The 27,588-nt window shown below is 50.2% G+C and overlaps 1 protein-coding gene across 2 annotated transcripts in view; it reads left to right on the top strand.

Moving 5' to 3' along the window:
• The window catches only part of NDFIP2 (Nedd4 family interacting protein 2), a 693,434-nt gene that overhangs the window by 143,824 nt on the left and 522,022 nt on the right, over window positions 1–27,588 (top strand). For both annotated transcript variants that reach the window (XM_069639897.1, XM_069639898.1), the window contains exon 2: window positions 25,621–25,786. In XM_069639897.1, the coding sequence (XP_069495998.1) occupies window positions 25,621–25,786 (166 nt within the window). The remainder of the gene's footprint in view (window positions 1–25,620; window positions 25,787–27,588) is intronic.

The following is a 27,588-nucleotide window of genomic DNA, read 5'->3' as shown; positions in this document are numbered from 1 at the left end:
TCTGCATGCTGCCGTTCCACATGCTTCCTGTAACTCAACTTACCCAATCTATCCCAGTGTGCTAAACATTCATTCCTTCGGAAGTAAAAACCGCTACTGCTATCCCTCTTCTTAAGAAGCCCTCACTAGACCCCTCTGATCTTGCCAATTTCCGACCTATCTCTCTACTTCCATTCTCCATGAAACTGTTAGAATCTCTGGTTATTCCTCTTCTCTCTTCCCACTTAGAATCCTCTACATTACTTGACCCTGCCCAATCTGGCTTTAGGCCTGATCGGGGCACGGAAAGCGTTTTGGTGTCAGTACTTGATGATATGGGCAGGCTGGTTGATGCAGGAGGGTTAGGGGCTCTGATTTTGTTAGATCTTTCAGCAGCCTCTGATACGGTTGCCCACCCCATCCTGCTGACCCGCCTTTCCCAGATTGGGTTCACCGGCCTGGTTCTATCCTGGTTTTCTTCCTTCTTGGTCGATCGCACACAGGTGCTTTCTCTTCCCCCGTTTCTTTCCCGGTCTTTCAATCTTAACTGTGGGGTCCCTCAAGGCTCTGCCCTATCGCCCGTCCTCTTCAGTATATACATCTAGCCTCATCCGCTTCCTCAGCGTCAGGTGCTGTTCTTTTGCCAACGACACCCAGTTCCTAATTCGTCTTGATTCGGATCCAAACGAGGTTTCGTCGCTCTTTCATATGTGCCTGGCTGCTGTAGGTGACTGGATGGGCCAGAACTGGCTTTAGTTGAATGGCGACAAGACAGAAGTACTGGTGGTGGGTGCCCCCCCTGATACTTCTCTTTGGGTGTCCTCCTTCTGGCCCTCCTCTCTTGGTTCTCTGCCGATTCCTGTGACAAAGGTTAGGAATCTAGGTGTAATCCTTTCTGCCTCTTTGTCAATGCATGACCAAGTTTCTGCTGCGTGCAAAACAGGCCACTTTCATCTTAAGCTACTAAAAAAGGTTCTCCCGCTACTTCCTGCTGCCCTCCATCCTCTTATTGTTGCAGCCATGGTGCTTAGTTGTCTGGATTACTGCAACTTGTATCTTGCGCAACCGAAAGGTTTAGTCCAGCGGCTTCAGCGCCTTCAAAATGTAGCTGCTCGTGTTGCTACAGGCTGTCCATATGGTGCCCACATTACCCCGGTGCTGCATGCTTTGCACTGGCTTCCGGTTAGTCGAAGAATTGAGTTTAAGTCACTCTATCGTTCATCAAGCACTTCATGGACTGGGAGCTGAGTATCTCCAGTCTAAATTTACCCGCTATCACCCTTCTCTCCCGCTTCGCTCTGCCTCAGCTGATTTGGTGGTAGTTCTCTCCTATCTTTGCGAACGTATTGGAGGCCGGGCCTTTTCAATTGCGGCGGCCCAAATGTGGAACAGTCTTCCCCCTATGATTAGGGCTATAACGAACCATATAGCCTTTAGAAAATCTTTGAAGACTGTTTTTCTAATCTCCTTGGGGCCTAGTGAATGTCCCGCCTCCTCTCTTCTTTCAGCGCCAAGATGTCGTTGGTGACCCTGCGCTCTAAAAGTTTAAATAACATTACATAACATTCATGCCGCAGGGCAATAGCCTCTCGGACGCTCTCGCTAGATGGGTCGCCCTGTCCGTTTATGGCTTCTAATTTTGATTCTGCCTTGCTTAAGTCAGTCACTATTGCGACCTGAACCCCATTTGCTTTCGCGATTGCAGTCCCTCTGATCACTACCTTAAAGGCTTCCCATAACGTACCCACTGATGCCACACTACCTGTATTAAACTTAAAGTAATACGCACACCTTCCCTTAACTGTTCCCAAAACGCTTCATCCCTTAGAGACTCACTCCTAAGTCTCCATGTCGGGATTCGTGCTCTCGGAGGGGTGGGGGGCAGCAAGGGGGGGGAACACGCCAGGTGACCACCAGCGGGGCATTATCTGACAATACTCGTGCTTTATATTCTGGCCTATCAAATTCACTCAGAGTGTCTTCTCCTGTGAAAACATAAACTAATCTCATGTACAGGGCTTGGGCAGTTGTATAATGCGAGTATCCACGAGTCTGTGGGTGTAGAGTCTGCCATACATCTGAGAGTTTGAATGCTTGTAATGTGCCCAGGGCTTTGGCGGAGGGGGCAGTGCATACATTTATCATCAGGTCTGTCTAGTATGGGACTAAGCGTACAATTAAAGTCCCCTCCCCATATCAATGTGCCATCTCTATATGGACTTATTATCGGGTAGAGCGTGCGAAAATAAGCTGGAGTGTCTTGTTTTGGCACATGTGTTTACAATGAAATTCTCTGTGCCCGACTCGGCCCCGTAATACAGTCATCCTACCCTCTTTAACCTGGAACGCGTCAAGCACTCTCAAAGGAACCAATGGTGCCACCCAAATTATTGCGCCCCTAGCATAAGCCGAATATGGCGAGCCCAGCGTCGTGACCCTCCATTATTGGGCGAGAGCTGTCTGTTTCTCTCCTGTGAGGTGCGTTTCCTGCAAGAGTGCGATATCAATTTTCTGACGCTTTTGGTATGTCGTAATTCTGTTACGTTGAATGTAACTACTGCGGTCCCTTACGTTCCAGGTTAATATTTTAAGTTCCCCCATTGCATTTGAAAGTTCTGACATGTACCCTCAGTCCCACTGTCAAGTTCAGTACATTCCGTGTGGTTCCATAGGCTAATTCCCCTACAACTCCCTCCCCCCCAACAATAGCCCAGCTCAGTTCCTTGCGCTCTTGTCTCCCCACTTCTCACGTCTGTCCCAGGATACTGTCCTGGTGCATGAGGCGCGGTGGGCGGATTCGTAACCACTGGTATCCGTGAAAATCACTGCAATCTTGGGCGTTGGACGTTCCTGCATGGTGCGATCTAAAGTAAGCACCACCTTGTTGGCTCCTGAATTTCGCAACTTTCATTTCCTGAGGCTTATGTTCATGGCCTCCGCTGGCCTGTAATTGTCATGGTCTACTGCATGTGGTTACTCCTGACTACTTGGGTCTCCGTCTTCTCCGGTTGGTAGGTTCTGCGTATCATCCATCCATCTGTGTGCCTCCTCGGGTTGTCAAAGAAAATTGCGCAGCCCTTATGGATCACTTTCAGCATAGCCGGATACAACAGCATGTACTTCTGATTGGCCGCTCGCAGTCTCCTTTTGACCGCTATGTAGCTCATTCGTTGCTTTTGAACCTGCAAACGAGCCCCGCAAAAGTGCCACTCCACAGCAATGTTGTTAGAAGCAGGGCAGCATCACTGCGCTTGATACCTTCTGTTAAGTTCATGAAACACCACCTAGCCCTTTGTTGTGGGCCATACACTGTTCAGTGCTGTGCTCCTTGGATCGCTTATTACCACTGGGATTGTTCCCAGCAAGGGTTCTGATGTGTGCTGCACCAGATGCTTCAGGTGCTGTGCTCCTTACTAGCCACTTGATCTATCGGAGAAGTAATGCAACGCAGGCTTTATTTTTGTGGCTATTCAGACTTCTTATGTGACAGAAACCTCTTGAGGGGCGGGCCTGTCTTCTTAATGACTCTATGTATCGAACAGTGTTCCGTTCTTGTTTCACTGCTGTTAGCACGGTTTGCACTGCGGTCTGCCCAACCGCTCTGCCTGCTCACGGGGCCTGCCTCCCGAGCAGTCTGCCACCTTTTGTCAGCCAGGCCAGCTCTCCCTATGGTCCGCCTGCTCCCAGCAGCGTGTTATTTCCATTCAGACTCTGTGAATGTTTTATACTTCTCCAGCATGGGGGTCTGGCATGGATTCACATGCTCATGAATATTCCCCGCCGTCAGGCCGGGAATCCTCGGTAAAGAAAAAAACGGTATCAGTTTCGTTTCTGATCTGTCTTTCTCAGTAGTAACCAATCATTGGTCACTGGGTCATACTGCCCCCAGCCAATGACTGCCCTCTCCCTAAGTCCCGCCTCTGGCAGCCATCCTCAGATTTTTACCGCACGCTCAAGTGTTGGGAGTCCTTGTGTTTAGTCTTTGCTACGTTTTCGCACTTTTCACACCAGAGACTAAAACCGAAACAACAATAAGACAAATGACTCAACAAAAAGGACCTTGACACAGGGGTCCACCTGCGAGACCCAGGGAGACGGAGGCAACGACTCCAGCCAACCCTCACCATCCCCCATCACCCGTACAGCCACAACTAGGTACCACGAGCTGTGGAACGGACAAGACACAACTAATCACCACACAAACGGAAGTATGGACACTAGAAGCTGCGCTAGTCATGTGGGGGGGTGAGGAGCATGCAAAGTTATTAAGGGAGCGGCGGAGGGGACAGCTAAATCCTCAAACGGCCTCGAATGGAGAAAAAAAAAACGAGCACGTACCTCCTGAGGCACAGGGTGTACAAGCATCCCGTCGTGTAAGATTACACGAGCCCAACCGGCTCAATCCAGGATAGAGATGCCAACTAACCAATACCACTAACAACTTCCTTCTCTGCATACACCTCTCAAACTCCAAACCAAACACAACCACTAACCTCCAGCACAGCAAACCGCACGAACTTCACTACACTGCAACAACAAAACAAAAACACACAGACTCGCACATCAGCACACGACGACTACCGGCCGCATACACCCCAGGCCCAGCCGACGGAACCACCGGGCTGAGGCTGCCAACAGCACATCACTGCAATCTTGCACTTTTCCAGCCTCCACCCACTAACCCACCCCTCCCTCCCTCTTTCAGAGCCGCCAGAGCGCCAGGGGACCACTCCGGTGGTGATAGTGCGCGGTACAAATGACCTTTAACATTAACATTAACATTAACTTTTTCAAAGAGATTTTCTCATTTTTCGGTCAAATAGAGCCTCAAGCTCCACCGTGTCTACATCCGATTAACGGGGACCCGTTTCGTATTTTCTACGCCCCTCAAGGGTGAAGTTTTCGTCACGTTACGCTTCTTGGAGGAGTCCAGAAGTTTCTGCGGCCTACCCGGTCATGGCCCAGGAGAAAAGAAGCTTGACGCCCGGAAAGCTGTTCAGGGTTTGCCCTGGATGCCAGCTGCAGAATGTGTTCAAGGAGGATGAGCACTCGAAATGTCTCTACTGTCTTCATGAGGACAAAACGCACGTGGAGAAGGACACTGCGTTTTGCGGGAACATGTCGGAACGGACCATCAGGGACCGACACCTTCGTCTCTCCAACTGGCTGGAAGGAAAGAGCTTGTCAGGTGAGAGGAAAAAGAAGTCCGAGCGGTCTTCTAAGTCCTGTGAGGGCGCCCCAGCGACGGGGGCCCAACAGAAGGCAAAGCATCGCGAGTCCGCGGGCACCAGGAGCGCCGAATGGTCTGGCTCCTCGGCTGCCAGGGAGGGCACATCCTCTCCAGCGCCCTTAACCACGAACCAACGCTCTGGCTCAGGGAAGAGGAAGGCAGAGAACCCGGCGAAGCTTCTGGAGAGGCCCTGGTCGATATCGAAGGATCCAACCGAGGGGGACCGACGCCGTGACCCTCCCCTCACCCCCCAAGGTGAAGGCCACAGGCCCGCAGAAGGTGGTGAAGGCCTTGATTCATCGAAGTCGCGGCGGCCCTGGCGCAGCTTGAGGAGGCAACCTCGGGGCCCAGAGTTTCCCTGCCACCGTGGAGGGAAGCCTCTTTCAGGCCCATCGAGAAGACGCCTGTGAAGACCCTGGCGGAAAAAGAGGGGGGGAGCCGGTGGCCATTGTGGACACAGACACGGCCTCCGAGGAGGAACTATTTGAAGTCTTGGAGGGCCTCAACGAAGGCATCGAAGAGGCCCGGTCCCACAGGAGGGAACCCGACGAAGGGGACGACGAAAGCGCCGGCGGCGCCGGCCAGGTTCCTAGTCAACCGTTGCGCCCGTCGCTTCCGGAGCCGCAGGAAAACTCGGCTACCATTTTGTTGGCAATACAATCCTTATGTTCGGAGATGAGGACGAGATTGTCCCTACCACCGATGGAGGAGCTGGAACCAGGCCCGACGGAGGAGCTAGAGCCAGGCCCGTCGAGAAGTCCCCCAAACAAGAGAAGACGGACCCATACAGCCCCGCCTTTTCAGCCCTCGCGGCCTGCTCAGCCTTTGCCCACGTCCCCCGTACCTGGAGATGACACGGGAACGGACACGGCCACGACGGGTACGGATGATGACGACGACGACGACGGCGGCGGCGTCGACGGGACGGAGCTCCCTTTGCCTCCAGCCCGGTCCTTCCCACCCGACGAGATTGCGTCTTTCCACGCTATAATTGCCAGGGCATCTGAGCTTTTTCAGCTCTGCCCCGGGGAGAAGGAAGGTTTCCTTTACCAACGGCGCGAGGCCAAGAGGAAGACAGTCCTCACCGTGCCTCTGCTGGGTGAAATCTGGGACGATGGTCTCACCCTTCTCAAGAACCTGTCTACGACGCCTGCCAAAAGGGATCGGTACGAGAAGTACCGGGTCCCCGACGCGGCCCCTTTTTTGCCTTAGGGCGCAACCGACCCCTGACTGTCGTCTCAGCTGCGGCCAAGAAGAAAGCGGTGGGGGCATCGGCCTCAACGCCAACTTCCCCGCTGGACGGCGAAGAAAAGAAGCTGGATGCAATGTGACGACGAGTTATCGTCGTGGCCCGCTACGACAGGGAATTATGGTACAAGATCGCCCCCCTGTTGGACTTCCTACCAGACAAGAGGGCTGAGGCCCTGGAGATCTTGCAGGAAGGCGAGGTGACGTTGGACCACGCCATAACGGCGGCAACGGACATTGCTGACACCGGTTTCCGCCAGCTAGGCAACAGCGTTTGCCTCAGACGATGAGGGTAGCTCAAGGCAACGGATTTCTGCCAGGACGTACAAGCCAAGGTTTTGGACATGCCGTTCGACGGGAACAACCTGTTTGGGAAAACAGTGGATGAGTCCCTCCAAGCCATCAAGGCGGACATGGAGACAGCTAAGGCCCTAGGAGTTCTCCAGCAACGAAGGCCGTCCTTTCGGAGCCCCGGAGGCAAGCAGGGTGCCTCCAAGGGATTCGGTGGTAGCTCCTCTACGTACCACCAAGCGGCCCGCTCCTCTTCGCAGGAAGCCTATAGAGGACGAGGCAAGTCGGGTGGATCCCGCCGTCGTCGCTAGGGAGGCCAAGGCGGTAAGGCGTCCTCCAAGCAAGATTGAACCGACCGTGGTGTCGGGCCCCCACCGAAGCACCCCGGTGGGAGGCCAGCTGGCGAAGCTCGTCAGCGTGTGGGAGTCCATCTCCACTGACTGTTGGGTGCTGGATGCCCTGGCCCAGGGGCACGCCCTCGAATTTCTGAAAAAGTGCACCACCATTCCTTACGTGGCCAGGAAAGAAAACCACCTCCCTCAACTGCTGTTGTAGGTAAGGGCGATGCTCAAGAAAGGTGCCATCGAGCTTGTCCCAAAGAGGCTCCGGAGTATACTCAAGGTACTTCCTCGTGAAAAAGAAGACAGGAGGGTGGTGACCCATCCTAGACCTATAATGACTGAACAAGTAAATCAAGGCACAGAAGTTCCGGATGGTCACCCTCCAGCACGTGCTGGGGCAGCTGGAGGAGGGCGATTTTCTGTCGTCGTTGGATTTGGAGGATGCATACTTTCACATTCCCATTCTAAAAGGGCACCGGAAGTTCCTCAGGTTCGTGGTCCAAGGGTAGCACTACCAGTTCAAGGCCCTCCCTTTCGGATTGAAGTCGGCACCCATGGTTTTCACCAAGTGCCTCGCTCCAGTGGCGGCGCGGCTGTGCCTGCAGGGGATCCACATATCCTCCTACCTGGAGGATTGGCTCATCGGCGCAAGGACAAGGGAGCTCGCCATAGAACACACAGCGAAGACCATCTAGCTGCTCACGGACCTGGGGTTCTCCATCAACTTCCCCAAGTCCCACCTGGTCCCATCTCAAGTTGCACCGTTTCTGGGAGGCAAGCTCAACACAGTGGCGCGTCTGGCCTCGCTGTCAGAGGAAAGGACAAAGGCAAGGTGCAGCGTCTGCTGGCCACGGATGTGGCCAGAGTGAGGTCCATCAAGTCCCTCCTCGGGATGATGTCCTCTTGCATTTATCTTGTGCGCCTGTGCAGGCTTCGGGTGCGCCCTCTACAGGAATTCCTCGACACCCGCTGGATTCAAGCGACGGGCAGCTTTTAGGACAGGTTCCCTCTCAACGAGACCTTCCGACCAGCGATCCGGTGGTGGGGCACCCGTGCTCAACTAGCAGCGGGGACAGACTTCCAGACCCTGGCCCACCAGGCGACGGTGACGACGGATGCCTCCCTGGAGGGGTGGGGAGCCCACACCGGAGATCTTCACGCGAGAGGCCTTTGGCTCCCGGAGGAGAAGCCGCTCCACATCGGCATCCTGGAATTCCGGACAGTGTTCTGGGCCCTCAGGTCCTTTTATCCCGTCCCTCAAGGGCAAGGTGGGTAGGATCTTCACCGACAACACCAACATGATGTTCTACATCCGGAAGCAGGGCGGAACCAGATTCCCGGCCCTATCCAAGGAAGCCCAGGACCTGTGGCATTGGGCCGTTGCTCAAGGGATGTTTCTGGTGCCGTTTCATCTGGCAGGGATAAAAAACACCATTGCCGACTCACTCAGCAGAGAGCTGCGCTCGTGCCACAATTGGGAACTATGCCAGGATCAAGTGGACCGACTCTTTCAGCGATGGGGCAAACCCCAGATCGACCTGTTTGCAACGGCGACAAACTCCAAGTGCCAGAGGTTTCCCCAACCGAGGAGCATGGGCGATGCTTTCTCGTTCCCCTGGGACGGCCTGTTCCTATAAGCGTTTCCTCCGTTGCTGCTCCGACTCATCAACCAGCTCAAGAGGTCCCGGTGCAGAATGATCCTCGTCGCACCGGCGTGGCCGTGACAGATCTGGTTCCCGGACCTTCTGGACTTGTCAGCGTCCCCACCAGTCAAGCTGTCGACGGACGCAGATCTTCTCTCCAGAGAAAGAGACGCAATTCTTCATCACGACCCGGAGTCGCTGAACTTGCAGGCCTGGCTCCTGCGGCACTAGAGTTTGGAGGAAACAATATCCCGGCCGACTGCAGAGAGGTTCTTGCGAAGACCAGGGTGTCCTCAACTCTCAAGTGCTACGGACATAAATGGAAGAGGTTCTCTATCTGGTGCCTTGCACAGATTAACCCTCTGCGGATTACGGCCCCTCAAGTATTGCTGTACCTTCTGTTGCTAGCCAAATCTGGACCATCTCATGCTTCAATCAAGATCCACCTGGCAGCGATTTCCCGATACACCAGGACTACAGGGCGGTCATCCCTGTGGTTTCATCGCCTGGTTAAGGAATTTATTAAAGTACTGTTTCGATCATTCCCGTCGGTGAAGGCACCAGCCCCGGCGTGGGAGCTCAACGTGGTGCTGTCCATGCTCATGGGTCTGCCATTCGAGCCCTTGCATTCGGCCCCGTTGAAGTTTCTGTCATGGAAAACAATGTTCCTGGTGGCCATCACCTCCGCACGACGCGTGGGAGAGATTCAGGCGCTATCCTGCAAGCCTCCATACCTGACCTTTCACGATACGAGTGTAGTGCTGAGGACGCACCCTTCCTTCATGCCCAAGGTGCAGTCGGACTTCCACCTCAACGAGCCCTTGGTGTTACCAGTTTTTTTCCCCGTCGCCTTCATCGCCGGCCGGTAGGACTTTGCACTCCCTGGATGTAGCTAGAGCGCTGAAGTTCTACGCGGACCGAACAAAGAGTTTTTGGAGGACATCACAGCTGTTTGTGAACTTTGGACCTGTGAACCAAGGGAAGGCTCTCTCGAAGGCTTCCATTTCCAGATGGCTCTCTGGCTGCATCATGCACTGTCATCGGTTGGCAAACCGACCATTGCCCAGCCATCCGCGAGCACATTCGACCAGAGCGGTCGCTGCTACCACGGCGTTCTTGTCTGGTGTACCCCTGCTGGACATCTGCAGGGCTGCTACGTGGAGGTCGAGGCACACCTTCACGAGGTTCTACTGCGTCGACCGGGATTCCAGGGAGGAGTCCAGGGTCGGCCAAGCAGTGCTGCGCAACCTGTTTGCTTAAGGTGAGCCTGGTGAGGAGGTAAGAAATGCTTAATGTTGAGTTTTGATGTAATGCTTAATATTGAGCCTTTGCCACCTCCCGTGGTTGTGCATGTGTGTACTGCTATGTATTCTTATATTCATGAGCATGTGAATCCATGCCAGACCCCATGCTGGAGAAGGAACAAGTTACTTACCTGGAACTGTTGTTCTCCAGCATGGGTCTGGCATGGATTCACATGCGAACCCTCCCCCCTACCCCTCTGCGGCTCTTCACTTGGTCATACTGCCACTTTACGCGCTACCAAATCTGAGGATGGCTGCCAGAGGCGGGGCTTAGGGAGAGGGCAGTCATTGGCTGGGGGGCAGTATGACCCAGAGACCAGTGATTGGTTACTACTAAGAAAGACAGATCAGAAACAAAACTGATACTGTTTTTTTCTTTACCGAGGATTCACGGCCTGACAGGGAATATTCATGAGCATGTGAATCCATGCCAGACCCATGCTGGAGAACAACAGTTACAGGTAAGTAACTTGTTCCTTTGCTGGTATCACGCACCCCCCACAAGGAGATCATTTGTAGCTAAGTAAGCCGCCCCTGCAACATGGGGTTGGCCAACATGTATGTAGGTTTGCCAGGAGTTGGGCCGCAGGCCGTGCTCCCTGTTATTCCGGCTCAGTGAGACTTGACTGAATGCCCTTACTGTGGGTACTGTCTGGTGTGCAATGCCAGATGCTCCGGCCAGCGACCGCCTCCTTGGCCCTCTCCAGGTTGCTGCAGCGAATAGTCAGGGATCCCAGTTCGGTGCAATCTATCCAATCTACTGCCACATGAACCTTGATGGCATCGGCCTGCCCACCATCATAATTCTTTGACTGCGCGTATGTCAGGGCCTTTTTCCACTCTTCGCTGGTTCTCGTGCAGCTTATTAGTACCTGCGCCCTGTATACCTTGCCATTTCCTTTGCTTTGGCTTCTTCTTCACCCAGCTTTCTCATACCGGGCCACAGCCGGGCCGCTGGTGGTCCTAGACACCGGCCTGCGTGTTGTCGTCCCTCCATCCCGTAGGTCGATCGCCTCGAGGCAGCGCTTCTTGTATGCGCTACTATTTTACCCGACTCATGTCACGTCCAGACAGTGATTTTTGCTTGGGGGCTTCTCTGGTGGAGCTTAACAGCACGTTTGTGTGTGTTCCATGTTAAGATGTCACTGCAAGCATCTCTGTGCGACGTTGAATGCACACTGTGCTTACCTTTTGGTTGTGCCCGGCTCCGTTCCTTCTACCGCTCTCTGGTCATCCGTGTCTATGTTCCGTGGCAGCTTCTCTCAGATCCCAGCACTAACCAGTGCTCGATCCGTCCATGCAACTCACTGTGCAGACCTGGCGCCAGACATCTGGCTGTTTGTCGTAACTCAACGCTTCGGTCGCAATGCCAGTCCTGTGCCTTTAATAACACTCTACTGTCCTTGGGCTGGCATCCGTCACAGCTACCTTATGCCTCTGCTTTACTTTGCACCGCTGTCTTTCCTTTGTCTCCAGCCGCCATCTTCATTCTTCTGCCGCAGAGCTGGGTCTCGGACTTCGGACGACCAGAGCTTAGCAAATAAAATGTACTGCAATCCTCGGGTGCGGGTAGTTTGTGCCTGCCGAGTTCACACATCCAGCGCTACAACCACTGACTGTTAGGCTTGCATATTCTCAGTATTAAGGATAATATTAATTTAGGAACCCAGGAGCTGCAGGAATTCCATCCTATCGCATGGCTGTTTAGCCACACCCCCCCACCCCCTCTGGTACCATTTCTACAGGGTTTAACCATATATCTGCTAGGTCCAACCCAATGAACCTAGAACGGACAAACTTGAACTATTGGAGCGAGCCAGAACCAGACACATTCAGCAGATTACTCAAAGCGTCTCTATATTTAACCAGCTCAGGGACACTCCATATCCTGATCCAATACATCTGAGGTTTATTTGTTAAAACCTCAGAAATGTGCAAAAGAAATTCCATTCCCAGTGATGGCTTGCCATCGGGGCTCCACTGGGTTGCATCAGTATGACTGTTAAATAATTATTCTCAGTTATACTCGGAAAATGTGTCTTGCTCTGCCCCCATTGCTCTGCCCCATACACGGGTGCAGACAGAGCATGAATTTTATATAACTGGAGTGCTGTAGAGCTTCTGCCTCTACCGTGACTATAAAAGAAACGGGAGATACCCCCACCGTATTTTCAAGCGACACTACAGCCTTGACTTGTTGGGCCGTCCTGAGACTGACTCCGAGATATTCATAGCAGCTAACTTGTTCTAGGAGACTCCCTTCCGATGAAACCGCCGGCTTGTTTTTACTACTTGCCCTATGACCAAACACCATCATCTTGTTTTTTTTTCAGTATTTAAAACTATATTGAGTTCCTTGCATTTGTCATTGAAGACTGCCAGATTTAGCATCAAGCCCATTGGTGTGGTTTCAGGATCACTGTCATCCGCATAGAACAACGTAGGGAACCTCTAGCCACCCAGTTTGGGAGGATCAATACAGTGCACCAATAAATCCTCTACAATCACATCCATATATAGACAGAATAAGTGGGGGCCAGCACAATGCCCTGGCGCACTCTTTTCAACATTAAAGCATGCTGTAGTTCTCCCCCCCACCCTGAGTCCCCATCTGACTGAGAACTTGTTAGTGGTACACAGTGCTTGGCTACAAGCTAACAGATGCCCTGGGACTCCTTTACTTTTGAAAATTACCCAGAACTTAACTCTAGAAACAGTCTAATGCTGTTTGTAGGTCAACAAAAGTTGCTTAAACTTTGATGTGCATTAGATAGACATACCTTGCCAAAAGCAGTCCCAAATAAACACTGGTGAACCACGCTGACCCTGTGTTGAACACCAGCTTGGAGATGATTAATTTTAGACCTCTCGGCTCCCCAATGCTGCAAGCGAGTCGTCAAGACTTTGGAGTTCACTTTAGCCATGGCATCCTAAAAGAAGATAGGTCTTTAATTTCCTAGTCCTTTTTTTTTTTTTTGTCCCCTTTCTAAAAAATAGGCAGAATAACTACATCATGCCATGATTTTGGAATGCTACTCGTTCTAGCAACAGCATCGAACACCCGAGCCGAAAAAAGGAGCCCAAATGCCAATTTCATCCTTCACTAGGTAAATGGGTATTGAGTCTGGGCCTGGGGCTTTTCCCCAACAAGAGAAAACATTGCCTCCTCAACTTTCTTAATTGTAAATGGGAGGGGGGATCCTTCTCAACTGAATAATTAAGATGGAGATACATATTCGATTACGGGCCAGCACCCCTAGAGGTTTTGTACAAGCCACTAAAATGGAGAAACCAAAGGAATATAAGGAAACCAACACTGAATCCTCAGGGCACTTACAAGCCGCCAAGAAAAGACCTGAGAGTGGCGAAGAAATACGTGTAGGACACTATAGATCCCAAGCATTCTGAGTGACCGTTTCCTGCCAAAGAGGCAGTTTTAAACCCAGTAGGAGTTGCAAGATTGGAGCTGAAGGAGGCGCTGGTCTGCCTGGGATGTGAAATAGTTGCATCCCGATTGTGACACCAATAAACCTTTTAGTGAAATTGTTTATGGTCTCAAGTCTTCCATTGAGTCCTCCACCTTGAAAATTAGTAGCTATCACCTTTGGAGATGTATTCCACCAAAGGGTTATTAGCGACATTAAGTAGCCAATAAGAATGAAGCTTGTTGGTGGCGTCGCCTGGAGTTCCGGCGACTCGGATGCTCCTTTAAGAGCCCGCCGTGACTGGCGTCGGAACCTCTGCTGCACATTGCAGTCTATACTGCGGGACCAAATGGGACCAGGAAGCCTGCCCCTTTAAGCTCTGAAAATAGCAGCCCCTCCGCTGCCTCCTTCCAAAATGGCGGGTGGAGTTCGGGAGCCCAGCGACTCGGCGGAGCATAAGCTGGGCATGATGCCCCCTAGGCTTGGGGAGCCCGGGGAGCGCTCCTAGATGAATTCAGAGGCAGCCCTGCCCACCCAGCTGTAAGCCTTGCCTGGGGCCCCCCCACTTGCCGCTGCGCACAGAGCCCAGCAGAAGCCCGCCTCGTCGGAAACTACCCAACACAACACAGCGCACGCTCCTCAGCTGTGCCGGCAGCTTCATTCCGCTCCCAATAAGCCCTTGTGTGCGGGTGCTGGTGCGGGCTCCACAGGCACAATACAGCGCTCGGGGAGGGGGGGGGAAGGGCAGGGTGCGGGGGGTGGAATCCCTCCATCTCCTGAGATCCCACAGGTGCCAGGAGGCCCCTGAACCTCAGGCTGGCACTGGCAGGGGGCAAATACAGGACAAGAACCCCAGAGCGGCCAACATGGACCCAACAGGAGGGGCCCCACAACGTGGGAGCGCCCCCCCCTCCCCCAGCGCTACCCCGGAACACCTCGGCTCCAGAATAAGGTAGGTGTTCAGCTGGCCCAGGAGACCCACCGCTGCCAACGGAACGTCTGGCATCCACGGCTTCCCCGGGTTCTCTGGCCCCACGCTGGGGTGAGACCGGGGTGCGGCTTCCGGGGTGGCGCCGCACCACCGTCAGCGACCTCACCTCCCCTAACACGAACCGCACCCTGGCTGGCTCTGCCTGGGCACCCCCGCTGGGGGCTAAGGGACATTAGAAGTGATGCTGCCCTTCCCCTTTTGCAGCTCTTCCCTCCAGGGGTGCCCCGGCCCACTCTGCTCCCCCCCACTGCCTTTGTACAACAGTGGGGTCTTCAACCCACAGAATCTTCCATTCCAGCGAACACCATCCACAGAATTGCGACTCCTACTGCAACACCCTTCACGCACAAAACATATTTACTAACATCAAGGAGTCCATATCCTCTAATACAAACCAAGCCTCGGCCGGCCCGGCCTGGGTACCCCCGCTGGGTGCTGAGGGACATTAGAAGCGACCCTACTTCTTGTTCTCTACGACGGACAAAGGGAAGAAGCTCGACCCCCCCCCCCACCCCCTTAAATCCACCCCACCAAAAGCTCAAGACGACAGGGACTCCCTGGCCACCAAAGAGGACATACAGGCCTTCATGGCCGATATTAAGTCCGAATTCAGAACCTGCATGACGGAGCTTACCACCAACCTAGAACACACAGATCAAAGGGTGAATGAAATGGAACAAAGACTGGGGGAGATCGACCGCTCCCAGGATCAGGCGGCCACACTGGGTGAAATCCAACGCTCTATAAGATCTTTACAGGACAAGTGTGAAATCCTTGAGTTCAAACAAGAGGATTTGGAAAACAGGGCTCTGCGAAACAACCTTCGAATCTGTGGGGTTCCATCCTCTGTGCCAGACAAAGACCTGGCGGAATATGTGGGGGACGTTTTCCAATCTCTGCTTCCACTCCTAGACAAACCACAAGTCCTTTTGGATCGCACCCATGGATTGTGTCCTCGACGAGAGGTGGACTCGGACCTCCTCCCGGATGTTATAACAAGAGTACACTTCTTCACTACAAAGGGAGCAATCTCAGCTATCGGCCGCTCCCGAGACGAACTTTCCTTTCAGGGGTCACCACTCCAGATCTACCAAGACCTCTCCCTACTTACCCACCAGAAGAGGAAATCCCTCCGGCCCCTGGCGCTTTTTCTGCAGGAGCAACAGATTCTGTACAGATGGCTGTTCCCAACCGCCTTAAAATTTTCATATAACGGCATGCTACGGAGAATCAGCCACCTTGAAGACGCCAGCAAGATCATGCGACCTTCCGCATCTAACGAGGATACTTCACCAAGGTCGGAGGACCCTACAGGCCGGGAAATGGCCGTTCTTCCAAAGCCAAGACGATCTTCATGGTCAAAGGTCCTGCGAAGTAGCAGGAGAAAATAACAAAGCGCAGAATATACTCTGCAGAGATTTGTCCCTCTCAAGGCCGTCCTCCAAACACTGCTGCAGAGAAACCTCGCCAACCGTGACCCAGCCACGAATGACCACATCTGACGCAGCGGGCCCTACCCACGGCCCATTTCCAAGGTACATTCCATCTTTGAGTCCATGGAACTCTTGTTACATTTGTATTCTATGATTGGCCCTTTTGGCCAGGGGAATGGCCACACTCACAAAATTGCCCCCCCACCAGTTAAAGCTATGCTCCCCCATATGTTAACACCCCAAGAGCAGGGTGACCCATGGCTAACATACCCCCATGATGTCGGTTAATCTACACCTTACCGACCCCCCCACCCTCCGCTGACCCCCTCCTACCCCCCCTGAACATAACAGCAGGGGCGGATCAAGCACAGGGACACCATACCCTGAAGTCCCTTACTCTGAATGTCAACGGATTGAACTCTCCCGCCAAACGGAAGTCGATCCTGAAAAAGCTCCTCCAGGACGAGGATGCAGCTGTAGCTCTGATACAGGTGACCCATCTGCTATCGGAAGATTGGGGACGGCTCCGCTCTAGATTTTTCCCGCTTCAGCTTTTCGCCTCAGGGAGCTCTAAGAAAAACGGCACAGCAATCCTTTTCAGAAAGGGTCTGAACCCCCAGATCCTGGATACTAAATCGTGCCCGGAAGGACGATTCATGGCAGTCAAATGTCGATTGCTGGGAGATATATACACTTTTTCAATATACGCCCCCAACACTGGGCAATCGGCTTTCTATGACTCAGTGGGCTCCGCATTATCCTACTTTAATGAAGGCCAAGTTTTAATTGGGGGAGACTTCAACAGAGTGCCGGACCCTACGATGGACAAATCCCCCTCCTCCCCCCCCACTCCCAGAGACTTTACTAAAGCAGTCGGCCTCCTTCGCCTGGTTAGAACGATCGAAGTAGTAGACTCGTGGCAGGTCCTCCACCCTTCTGAAAAAGACAGATTTTGCAGTTGGAGGCCCTGAAATGATGCTCCTGTGGTGCTCTGTCATGATTTCCAATTTCTCTGCATTTGTGTAGCGACAGGTACCTTGGTTGTCAGTTAGACATTGGATGTAATTTCTTGACTGCAGCTTAAGTTTGTGGACCAGTTGCTTTGTTACTGTTTACATAGTAGACTTGTTTAGTGAGGTTAATGCACTGGCTGCTCTGTCAGCTAGGTGCATTTCCGTCAATTCTTTTAGCTATCTTGAGCTCACGGCTAGCATTCTTTGTTTGGCCTCTTTTGAGGTTACTCTCTGCCTCGGCAACCTTAGCCACTAGTTTCTGCTGTTGTAGCTTGTTAAGCTGTCTGAGCCGTGCTGTGCAGTCACACATGACTCCTCTGATAACTGGTTTCATTGCGTCCCAGATGGTTGCCATCAGAGTGTCCAAGGTGGTGTTCTCCCTGAAGTAATTCTTGAGGGCTTCTGCCATTTCGGTTCTGATGGCCAAGTCAGTCAGGATATGGTCTTATAGCCTCCACTAGCGTTGAGACAGTTCCGGCAGGCCATGCATGCTTAGATTCATTGTGACCGGAGCATGGTCCGACAAGGCTCTGACCTATTTGGATGCTTTCAACGCAGGGAAAGAAGACAAGACGCTGGAGAGGAGCAGTAGATCAATCCTAGAGTGCCCGAGGTTGGCATGTGAGAAGTGGGTATAATCCTTCGTCCCTATGTTCGATAAGTCTCCATATGTCTATGGTTTTGGTCTCTCTCAGGAATTCGGCCATAGCGAGAGCTTAACCGAAGTCCTCTTTTGTTGGCGGGAGAGTTTTGTCTAGGTTCGGGTCTGGGGTCAAGTTGAAATCCCCTCCCGTAATGAGATGGCCCTTGGTGAAGGTGGTGATTATCGGAAGGAGATTGCGGAGGAAGAGGGCTTGTGCGGTATTCGGGCAATAAATTGCTGCCAAAGAGATGGGCAGCTCAACATGAAGGCCTTTCAGGAGCATATAGTGCCCCTCGGGGTCTCTTTTAATTGTGATTTGTGTTAACGACGGGTCTCGGTTTAGTAGTATGTCCACCCCTCTTTTCTTTTGTCCTGCAGAGGCAAAATAGCGTCTTGAATAGTGTTGAAAAGAGATGCGCTTTTCGTCTGATGCCAGGAGGTGGGTCTCCTGCAGGAAGACCACGTCTGCCGCAAGTTGGGAGAGCCTATGCTCCACCGATTTCTTCTTACGTGGGGTGTTTAGGCCTTGCACATTCCAGGTGGTCACCGAAAGGTCGTTAGATTCTGCCGGGTCATTTTTGTCCAGAGTGAGTATGTTAGCCACTCCCTTGTAGGATTGCAGTTCCTTGGACTCTCCCTTCCCCGATGGAGGAGTTCCTATCATTGAGATTATCTTGCCTCGAAGGTTGCCCTTTCCTGCAATAGGTTTCGTGTTGGGTGTTTCCCCTCCCCCCCGTATTGTTCCACCGCCCCCCACCCTCATCCCCTCCGCAACCACAAAAAGAGAAAAAGAACAAGAACTAAAACAGGTATTTCAGACCAGCCTTCTACCAACGGGGCAACCGGCTGTGCCAATGCTACCAGTTCAGTCGGAGGTCATGGGACCTCTTGCTGGGTCGGTGGGTTTGCTGAAATTGAGGCTTGTGTTTCGCTGGTTCCTTTGACGGCCGGCCTTGGTGTATATGGCTGAGCCCCTGGGGGGGTTCCAGGAGAGCTGTTTATTTATGGGGCCCTTAGCATTATTATGAGATCCATTGTAGGATCACCTAGGATCCAGAAGGCTCCTGTGTAGGGGGCCCCAGGCCACCAGGTTCTGTCGTTGTGACGCTCGGCAAAGAGCCAGCTTACTCCGAGGCAGGCATCAGCGATTATTCTGCTTTTTCCCCTTGGACAGTGGGCCATGCACTCTGCGGCGACCCTCCACTCTGGACCAGGCGCATAGCGGCTCTCTCTCTGTCCCCACTGGGTTTGAGGTTGGCTTGTTAGAGGTATTGTCTTCAGTCTCAGGATTCATAAAGGTTTTGGCTTCTTTCGGAGAGAGGATCTGCCGAGGCTTTCCATCCCATGTGAAGGCGAGGGCAGTAGGGAAATTCCATCGATAGATGACTTTGCGTTCTCGGAGCCAGTCAGTCATAGGCCTGAGGGCCTTTCTTTTGGCTACTGTGGATGCGGCTAGATCCTGGAAGAGGGAGAGTGTTGCATCTCGGAAGTGTATCTGCCCAGTGGTTCTAGTTTCGCACATTATCTCCTCTTTAAGCCTGTAGAAGTGGCGCAGCATGTCTGCTGTGGCGGCGGCGGAACTTTGTCTGGGTCTTGCCCTGTGCACTCCATCAAGTTCTATCGGAGAGTCATCTGGGAGAGTTATAATGAATTGGAAAAGGTCAGTTACGTAGGCTCCGAGGTCCTTATCTGAGACAGACATTGGGATTCCCCGCAGACGAATGTTGTTGCACCTGGATCGATTTTCAGCTTCCTCTTGTTTGCCTTCTACCGCCGTACACCTGGCTTCTAGGGCACTGATTCTATCTGCCCCTTCTCCGATCTCAAAGTTTTGCTTGTACAGTGTGGTCTCGATTTCTTCCGTTCGCGCTTCGACTTCCCCCACACGCTTGTCATGCATTGCAATCTTGCTCTTCACCTCTTAATTCCTTAGAGAGAGCCGATAGGAGATCGTGTAAGTCTGATTTTTTTGACCGATTGAGTTGCCATGTCGGGGGAGTTCTCGGGCAGGTTACTCGCTGTCCCACTATCGTTGCGTTCACTACTTTTGAGGGCAGAGGTATGGGGTATGGACAGTCCTTAGGGGAGGGACATCGCTGTTTCCCTCACTATTCTGGGGCCCACTGGTCCACCGCTCTTGACTGTGGAGGTCACTTCAGACTTTTAGTCAGGCTGTTGTTGATGTTAAACTGCTGTATTAAAAAGGCCTTTTCCACGGCTGAAAAACAAACAGAATGACATTTCGATTTTCCCTCTAAAGTAACACTCTGCACAGCCAGATGTGCATCAAAGCCTTTAAAAGTGGAATTATGTTGCCCTCCTGTAACCACCGTATGCAGTGATACTTCAACATTAATTGTGTGCCTTTCAAAAGTTCATGTCAATTGAAAATGCAAGCTAAAAAGTCAAATTCAGCTGAGGGGGAAAGGCTTTGGTCTGCTTTCGGTTTCCTCAGATGTGAAACTGAATTATTTTATTTAGTTTGTCATGGAGACCAAGAGGGGCCTGCAAACTTGAAACGGGGTTTTCTTTTAAAAATACAAACAAAATACTTGTAGAGATCAGATTTGCGGTATGGCGAGATAAGGACATGTTCTGCTCTACAGTTTTATGACCCTAGGCCGCACAGCGCCTTAAAACCTTGCATTAGCTGGCAATTAGTTCTTTGAATATAAAATCTAATCTCAACACTGTACCCCTCTTGACGTCAGAGCCAGAAACAGGGACTGCAAGGGTGGGGGCCAGAGGTGCAGGAGGGAGTTTCTTGCCCATTGTGTAAAATGGGAGACATGGTTTTTATCATATAAATTCAAGAATATTCATCCCACAAGAGTCGCTGTTGAATTTCTGAAAAGGTGTCAAACCTTTGTGGTCACCCAAAAACGATTTTTGTGGGACCTAAAAGTTATTTATGAAAACATCATGGGGCCTTCCCTGTGTAGTTGAGAGATAAGAACATTTGAGGAAACATGTCAAATATGATTCATATTCCGCCCACCGAGCATCATATTTTTTTTACGGATATTGTTCTGGGGTAAATGAGGAAAAACTGTAGCTCTGCATAGAAATAACCTACAAAGTAGGGTCATTTGACTTGCAGTAAAATATAGTGTTAAAAATGCCTTATTTTATTTATTTGGATTTGTATAGTGCACTACAACCCGGGGGCATTGAGGGGCTGTCGCAGGCAAGTACATGAGGGCTTGATTAAGGGTTACAAAAGAGCCGCCCACAATTTGTCTTAGTTACAGGATAAAACAGATATTACAGTTATTACAGTTATCGCATGGCACAGAACAGGAGAAAGCGGTCCCAGGTGTTACAACAGCTTGGGGGTCTGGATGAACAGTAGGTTACCAGATACAGCTTCATTAGGAGTCAGAGAAATACCTGAGTTTTAATTGCTTTTCGGAAGGCAAAGTGCAATGAGCATGATGTGGGATGGTAAGGCATTCCAGTGTGATGCGTCCCGCCTGCACGTACTCTCCGGGTTTTAGGTAGGGGGATCCTATTGGCGTAGGCTGTCCTGGTGGGCCTGGTTGAGGTGGACTTAGTTATTCTTTGGACCAGGTGGGGGGGCAGGGCATGAAGGCATTTATGCGTGAGGGCAAGAGTTTTAAAAACGATGATCTCTTTAACTGGGAGCAATGAACTTGCTTACGCACCTGGGAGATGTGGTCCCTCGTGGAGATCCCAGTGGCTGCCCTGAGGGCATTATTTAGTACCAGTTGCAATTTGGCAATATTCTTGCTAGAGGTCGCTACAAAGAGGGCATTGCAATAATCCAAGCGTAACCCTATTATTGCCCTAGCAATGGTAAGGCAATTCAGTTGGGAGAGGAATGGCCTGGCTCCATTGAGCAGTTTAGAGTAGTACGCTGAAGACGATCCAACAGCATTAACCTGTCTATCCATGTTAAGATTAGAGTCAAGATATATGCCCAAGGTCTTGACTAGGTTATATAAGGTGGGAGCAATGCAGGAGCCCTGTGGGACTCCGCACTTGAGGAGACTGGGGGTGGCAGAGGCAGAGTTAGAAAAGACTTTCATAGCCCTGTCATGTAGAAATGAGGCAATCCAAGCACAAGCCTTGGGGAGAAGTTAGCTGCGGTGGTGAGATGGTGCCAAAGTGTCTTGTGATCCACCAAGTCAAAGGCAGCAGATAGATCAAGGAGTAGTAGGAGCGCAGGTTTGCCTGCGTCACGAAGGTCATCAATTTCATTTTTCAAGTTGAGAAGGGCTGTTTCAGTGCCATGGCGTGGATGGAAGCCAGACTGCCGCAGGCCAAGGAGATGGTTGTCTTCGAGGAATTTTTGGACTTACAGGTGAGCTGCTTCGTCCAAAATTTTTTGTAAAAAGGGAAAAGTGGTGATTGGTCTGTAATTCCCTGGGACAGAGGGGTCAAGTGAGGGTTTCTTAAGGAGAGGGCGTACCTAGGCTTCCTTAAGGCTAGTCTGGACATGGCCAGACTGGAAGGAGGCATTGATAAAGGTGGCGAGGAAGGGGACAAGGGTAGGGGCACCGTCCTTGATGAGTTGGGCAGGGCAGGAGTCCCCCTTGTAGTTAGATGGTTTCATTCCATTGAGAAGGGCGATGACTTCAAGTTCGCTCATGTCCTTGAATTCAAAGGGTGGGTATTCATTTTCAGCAGTAACTGTAACAGTGGACAGGTTACAGTGAAGGTTAGTTAACAGGTGGGTGAGAGCCTTTTGATGGGTCATAATTTTAGCTTGCAAGGTGTTAAGTTTATCCAACATGGCCGTTGGGATCAGCTTGTATCTTTAGAGAGAGTGGGCGGGAACGGGGCAGGGTTTTCCAGTTCTCTAAAGATGGAAAAGATGTCTTTAGTCCTTGATTTTGCATTCGCTATCCTAACGTTAAATGAGGCCGCTTTAGCCTTAATTATAGCAGATTTGTACTCCCTAGAGATAGCCTTGAAGTCTGCCTTGCAGGTGTCATTGGGTTTAGCTTTCCATAAGGAGAGAGCTAATCTTTTTTTGGAGCGCAGGTTAAGAAGGTCCTGAGAGAACCAAGTGTTTGAGTGCTTAACGTTTTTGCCTTTCCTCATAGAGAGAGAGCCTTCATATGTTGTCAGAATATGAAGATTAAAGGCGCTTGCCATGCTGTGAGATTTCTATGTCCCTGAACCAGACCAAGCCCCCCTGTCAAAGGAAGATTCCCCTATTTCGTTATCATGAGTCTGATCGGGTTTTTGTCTGTGTCAGTGCATTTTATTTCTCTGAGTGGATGACACAGGTGCCATGTGGTTAAGCTGCCTCCTTATCAGTTACTTCGGATAACACAAGTGCATTTGGGGCAATGGATCAAAGTGGCCATTCTCTTCGCATAGTAATAAGTAGTACAGTATATATTTTTTTGAAATGACTCTCCACTATGGTTCTTGATCTTCCCCTTCAGCTTGACCCAGCAGGTAGTGTATGTATGGTTCCCATATGCTAGGTGAGCTTCAGCGGTAGGATGATAGGCCTCTGTATCCTGTCTCAATATCATTGCACCTCACCACATCTGAGTGCTATCATTGTGTGTGAATGTTCTTCTTCTGTTTTGCCATTAAAAAGGAAGTAATTGTGACAGTATATCTTAACCTGGTCGCTTTATAGAGGTCATTGCATCTTTGTGTTGTCACAACATTGGTGGCTGTTCTAATTTGTTAATTCTCATTTGACATTAAATAATTTAATAAATATCTTATTGATACACAACGGCCTGGTTCCTAGTCCATTGTGACACAGGGTATTTCTGGAGTTTGGGTGCAAGACTGGTTGGAGGCCTTCTCAAAAAAGGACCTGAAGTGTAAAAAACAATCGAAGCGTTTTTATTATGCGCCACATCCATTGCAGGGGAAGGAGATCCCTGGCTTGCGTGTACCTTGTAATAAACCGTGACACCGTTCACACATTTACTAAACATTACTGTCTGGTTTCATCCTCTAACCAGGAAGGCCGATTTGGAAGAGCTGTCCTACACTCCCTCCTCAAAACCTAACACTATCAAAAAATGAGGAATACGTGGGAGGAGACAATTAATTTGAAGAACTAGTAACTTACCCCTGGTAACGTTCTTTCGACTGGATGTTCCTCCCACGTATTCCTCATCGCCCCCTCTCAACCTACCCTGCTGTAGAATTTCCAGGCATTACACTTTCCGCTCTTTGAGTCTGGTACTGTCTGGGACTCACTGATGCTGGTATTACTGCAAGAGGAAGGTGTAAAAACAGAACTGAAGCTAACGGGCACTGCACGTGCTATATATACCAATGAGGATGTCGACTCCGAGATAGAAGCCCTCGAGGGACATCGAGTCGACTGCATCGATGTACAGCGCCCTCTGGCAAAATTTATTTTCCGAAGCAGCTGAAGCTGGAAGATCTATCAAAAGATTAGGAATATGGGGAGTATCATTCAGTCTAAAGAACATAACGAGGGGGTAAGTAACTTTTTATTTTATTCGTGTTTCAAAAGACACAACCCGCCTTGCCTATTATCTCCACCATCTTTGATTGTATTTTTTGTTATAGATGAAGCGGATGATGAGGTCTCAAAGTGTACAAGAGTTAACAGTGAGTCCAATGTTTTTCTCGGTCTTCACCGGGATGACTCATTTGGCATGCTTTGGCAGAGCTGAATAAATAAATGAGATCTCGACTTCCTCCAGTGGTCTTTCGGACCAATTTCTGTTCCGGTTATTGGTCTCTGGCTGTTTCTTAACGACAGCTGACAAATTGCTGGTACTCATTTGCCTCAACCTGGACTCCCTAATAGGACTTCTCCTGTCCAGAAATTCAGTGCTTCTCCACGGTTAAAGGGGCTAGATTCATTGTTGGTCATTATGCGCCTAGCAGTAGCGTTTCATCTGACAATAATGCCTTGGTGTGAGACCCTTCAGCGCTCCTGAGAATACATCTATAGGACTTTGGACTCTCTCTCATCTTCTTGGTGGGTTTGCGGTTCACTTTCCGCACTGTCTGCTTCATATGCATCCTGTTCTCACCTTGTGGATATAATGTTGCCGGGACTCCCCTCAGGAGTTGCTTCCTCCCGCTGGCGGTGTCTGCGTCTTTGTGCGGGGCGGCTGCCCACCATGATTGCTGCGTGGTCATGCCATCACCGAACTCCCGATTCAAAACTTGTTTGAACCTCTTCTGCTCTCGCACGCCAATCTGTTCTCTGAGGCAAATAAAAACATAAATAGAACATCAGGCGGTAGTGAGATAATAGAGAAAATACTGGAGGGGAAACAGAAACAATTAAAGAACTGTTCATGCATTATCCATGGTAATTCCTTGTTCTTTAATTTTGAAAGAAAATACTTTGATTAAGGCCAGCTACATTGTCTTCTGTTTATCTAAACACAATTGGTTGAATTGTCATTCATTCCATGTTCATTCTATTATTGCATAGGTCGTCAATACTTTAGGGTAGTGCACCTCAAGTAGACTGTAGTAAGTGGGAGGTATGTATATGGTCTGTGGTTAACCTGACAATCTGCTGTGGCTGGGAGGACTATACTTGCAACACCACCCCCACCACCCTGCTTGCTTTAGGCATTATCTGCCGGCTCTTGCACAAAACAAGTTGAGTTTAGAGCTCTACTGTAAAATTGCTTTGGGCTTCTTATGTGGAGTAGCATGATAGTGTGACATTTTACATAGGAAGTATAAAGCTGCATCCATTTTCCAATTAAAATAATGTTAAGAGTGCATAAACCTTTTCCAATGAAGCTTTATATTTAATTTGAATCATAATGGTGTGAGCATTTGGTTGACCTGTATTTGCAGAATTCAATTGTGATTTTGCAATGTTGAAGCTTACAACCTCTGAAATGTATCTTTACTGCTAAATATTTAAGAGCATTAACTATAGGGGGAGGTTACATGATGTATTTTATTTATATCGCGCTCGTACACAAGTACGTACACAAGGAGGTTGAATTTCACTGTGCTTTTTATTGACATTTAAGACATTTATTTCTGTTATTGAACTTAATGGATTTTTCTATTGTCCACTGTGCTTTTTTGAACTTATCTGGCTTGAAATGTTCTGTTCCATTTCTTTTTCAGCTACATAATGAAGAAGATATACCAGAGTCTGCAGATTCTGAACAACCTTCAACCTCTACGCAGACGACTCAGACTGCACAAACATCTCAAACAGGAGCCTCTTCTGAGGTGGATTTGTGCCCTCCGCCTTACAGCAGTATTTCTGTGGAAGCAGCAACCACGACCGGTAAGTAGTAGTAATGCAGAGAAATACCTTCTTGGTAAAAGAGTGTGCTTGGTATCATTGTGAATTGGGAAACGGAAATACAAGGAACGCCCTTCACCCATCGATGATGGGCCAAATATAAAACTAAGTGCACCTCTCCACAACGTTGTGCTAGACACAAACTTCACAGCCTATGCAAAAGGTTTTAGCAACACACAACAATTTGCATTATTGACCTTCATGCATTGTAGCCACTCAGTACTATCTCCAAGAAGGAGCCCACAGCATAGTGACATACGCTGCTGCGTTCAGACTTGCATTCACTTGTACGTTTGTCCTCACAAGGGCAGCTGCAGGGCAGGGGCTTGGATGTTTATCCTTGAATAAAAGAGCAGCCTTAAGAACTGGGTTTGAATTTCTGTGCCAGGGCTACCTTTTTGGTAAATGTAAATTGTTATGACCTAAAATTTCCTATAATTAAAATACATCGTAAGAGGGATTCAAAAACCTTTTGTTAGTGCCTTTATTTATAAAAATATAAACTGTTAATCAACACCTTTTTTTACCTTGGAAATCAATCACAGTGAGCCACTAAAGACTGTAGACTTTGCTTTTCCTTCTTTTTAAAAGCATTGGATTGAATGGTGCCCAGTAGGGGGGTCACAATTTCAAGTGGCCAGCTTTGAGTTTGGCATAAAAAGTCACTCGCCATCTCTATTCTCCACATATACCCAGCACACCATTTCCTATTTGCACAGAGCCCATTTTCACTAGCTTATGATTAGTGGTGAGTGCACATTTCCTATGTTTAGTCTTTGACTAATGAGGCTGCTGTTTGCCACTTGCCCTCACTGGAAACTTAGTGCAGGTGACCTTGTGAGCAAGAGAATAGTTGAGCAGTGGCTAGCCACTGCCAAATATTCTATATTGGTTCAGATGTGTGATGTAGGAGCCCAGGCAAAACCCAAGATGGTGGGACCCTTCTACGGCCTGATTCGTCTCCTGGCTACTCCATTTGACCTCCCTTCTGTATGCCTGTTTTAAATAGTCTCTGCTAATTACCACCCTAGTGCCAGCTCTCCATTGCCTTTGGCAGGGCTTGTCTTTGAAGCAGTGGTTCCCAGCTAATTTCCTGAGGTGATTTTTGGTCTTCTGAAGAAGGTGACCAGCCTTCCCAAAGAGCCCAAATGGGAATTATCTCTGCTGGTCGTTTTGCGTGAAACCCACTTCTCAAACACAGCTACACATAAAGTCCCGTCAGTGAACTCTGTAAATGAGTCCCTATTGACCAAGCTGACAAGGAAACTAATAGGTTTTGGGAAGTATATTTGAAGATTCCCAGAGGCCACCATATCAGAATTTCACATGGCTTGTATTTAGATTGTAATCTGCCACTGGGCTTCGGGACCGCTCAGTTATAGAACTTGAGATCAGGTATGCTCACAGTTAATGCAGACCCTAACTGATGAAACTTTGGGTTCCATCTGGTTGTGTGTGTATGTGTGTGGGGGGGGGGAGGAGAGAGAGAGCGAGAGCCCGACCCCGCAAACCACACTACTCCTACAGCATCCAAAAAGCCCCCAGTCCTCTCTCCACATGCTTATATAAGGCTGTTGCTCCCACCCACTCCAGAGCCAGCCCCCCTCCACCCAGGAACACATGTGCAATTGGTTTGTTTGGCTGTTGCCAGGGACACGTTTTGTGTGGTTTCCAGGGGAGATGGGATGCAGGGCTGGGCACACATTTTCAGTTAATTACAGGGTAGTACTTCTAGAGCTCACCCCTACCCATTCCCACAATAGGGGAAACTAGATTCTGTGTGA

The sequence above is a fragment of the Ambystoma mexicanum genome, chromosome 7q, assembly GCF_040938575.1.
Source record: "Ambystoma mexicanum isolate Mex_15411 chromosome 7q, UKY_AmexF1_1, whole genome shotgun sequence".
Taxonomy (NCBI): domain Eukaryota; kingdom Metazoa; phylum Chordata; class Amphibia; order Caudata; family Ambystomatidae; genus Ambystoma; species Ambystoma mexicanum.
The sequence above is the reverse complement of the archived record's forward strand: the minus strand, read 5'-3'. Positions and strand labels throughout refer to the sequence as shown.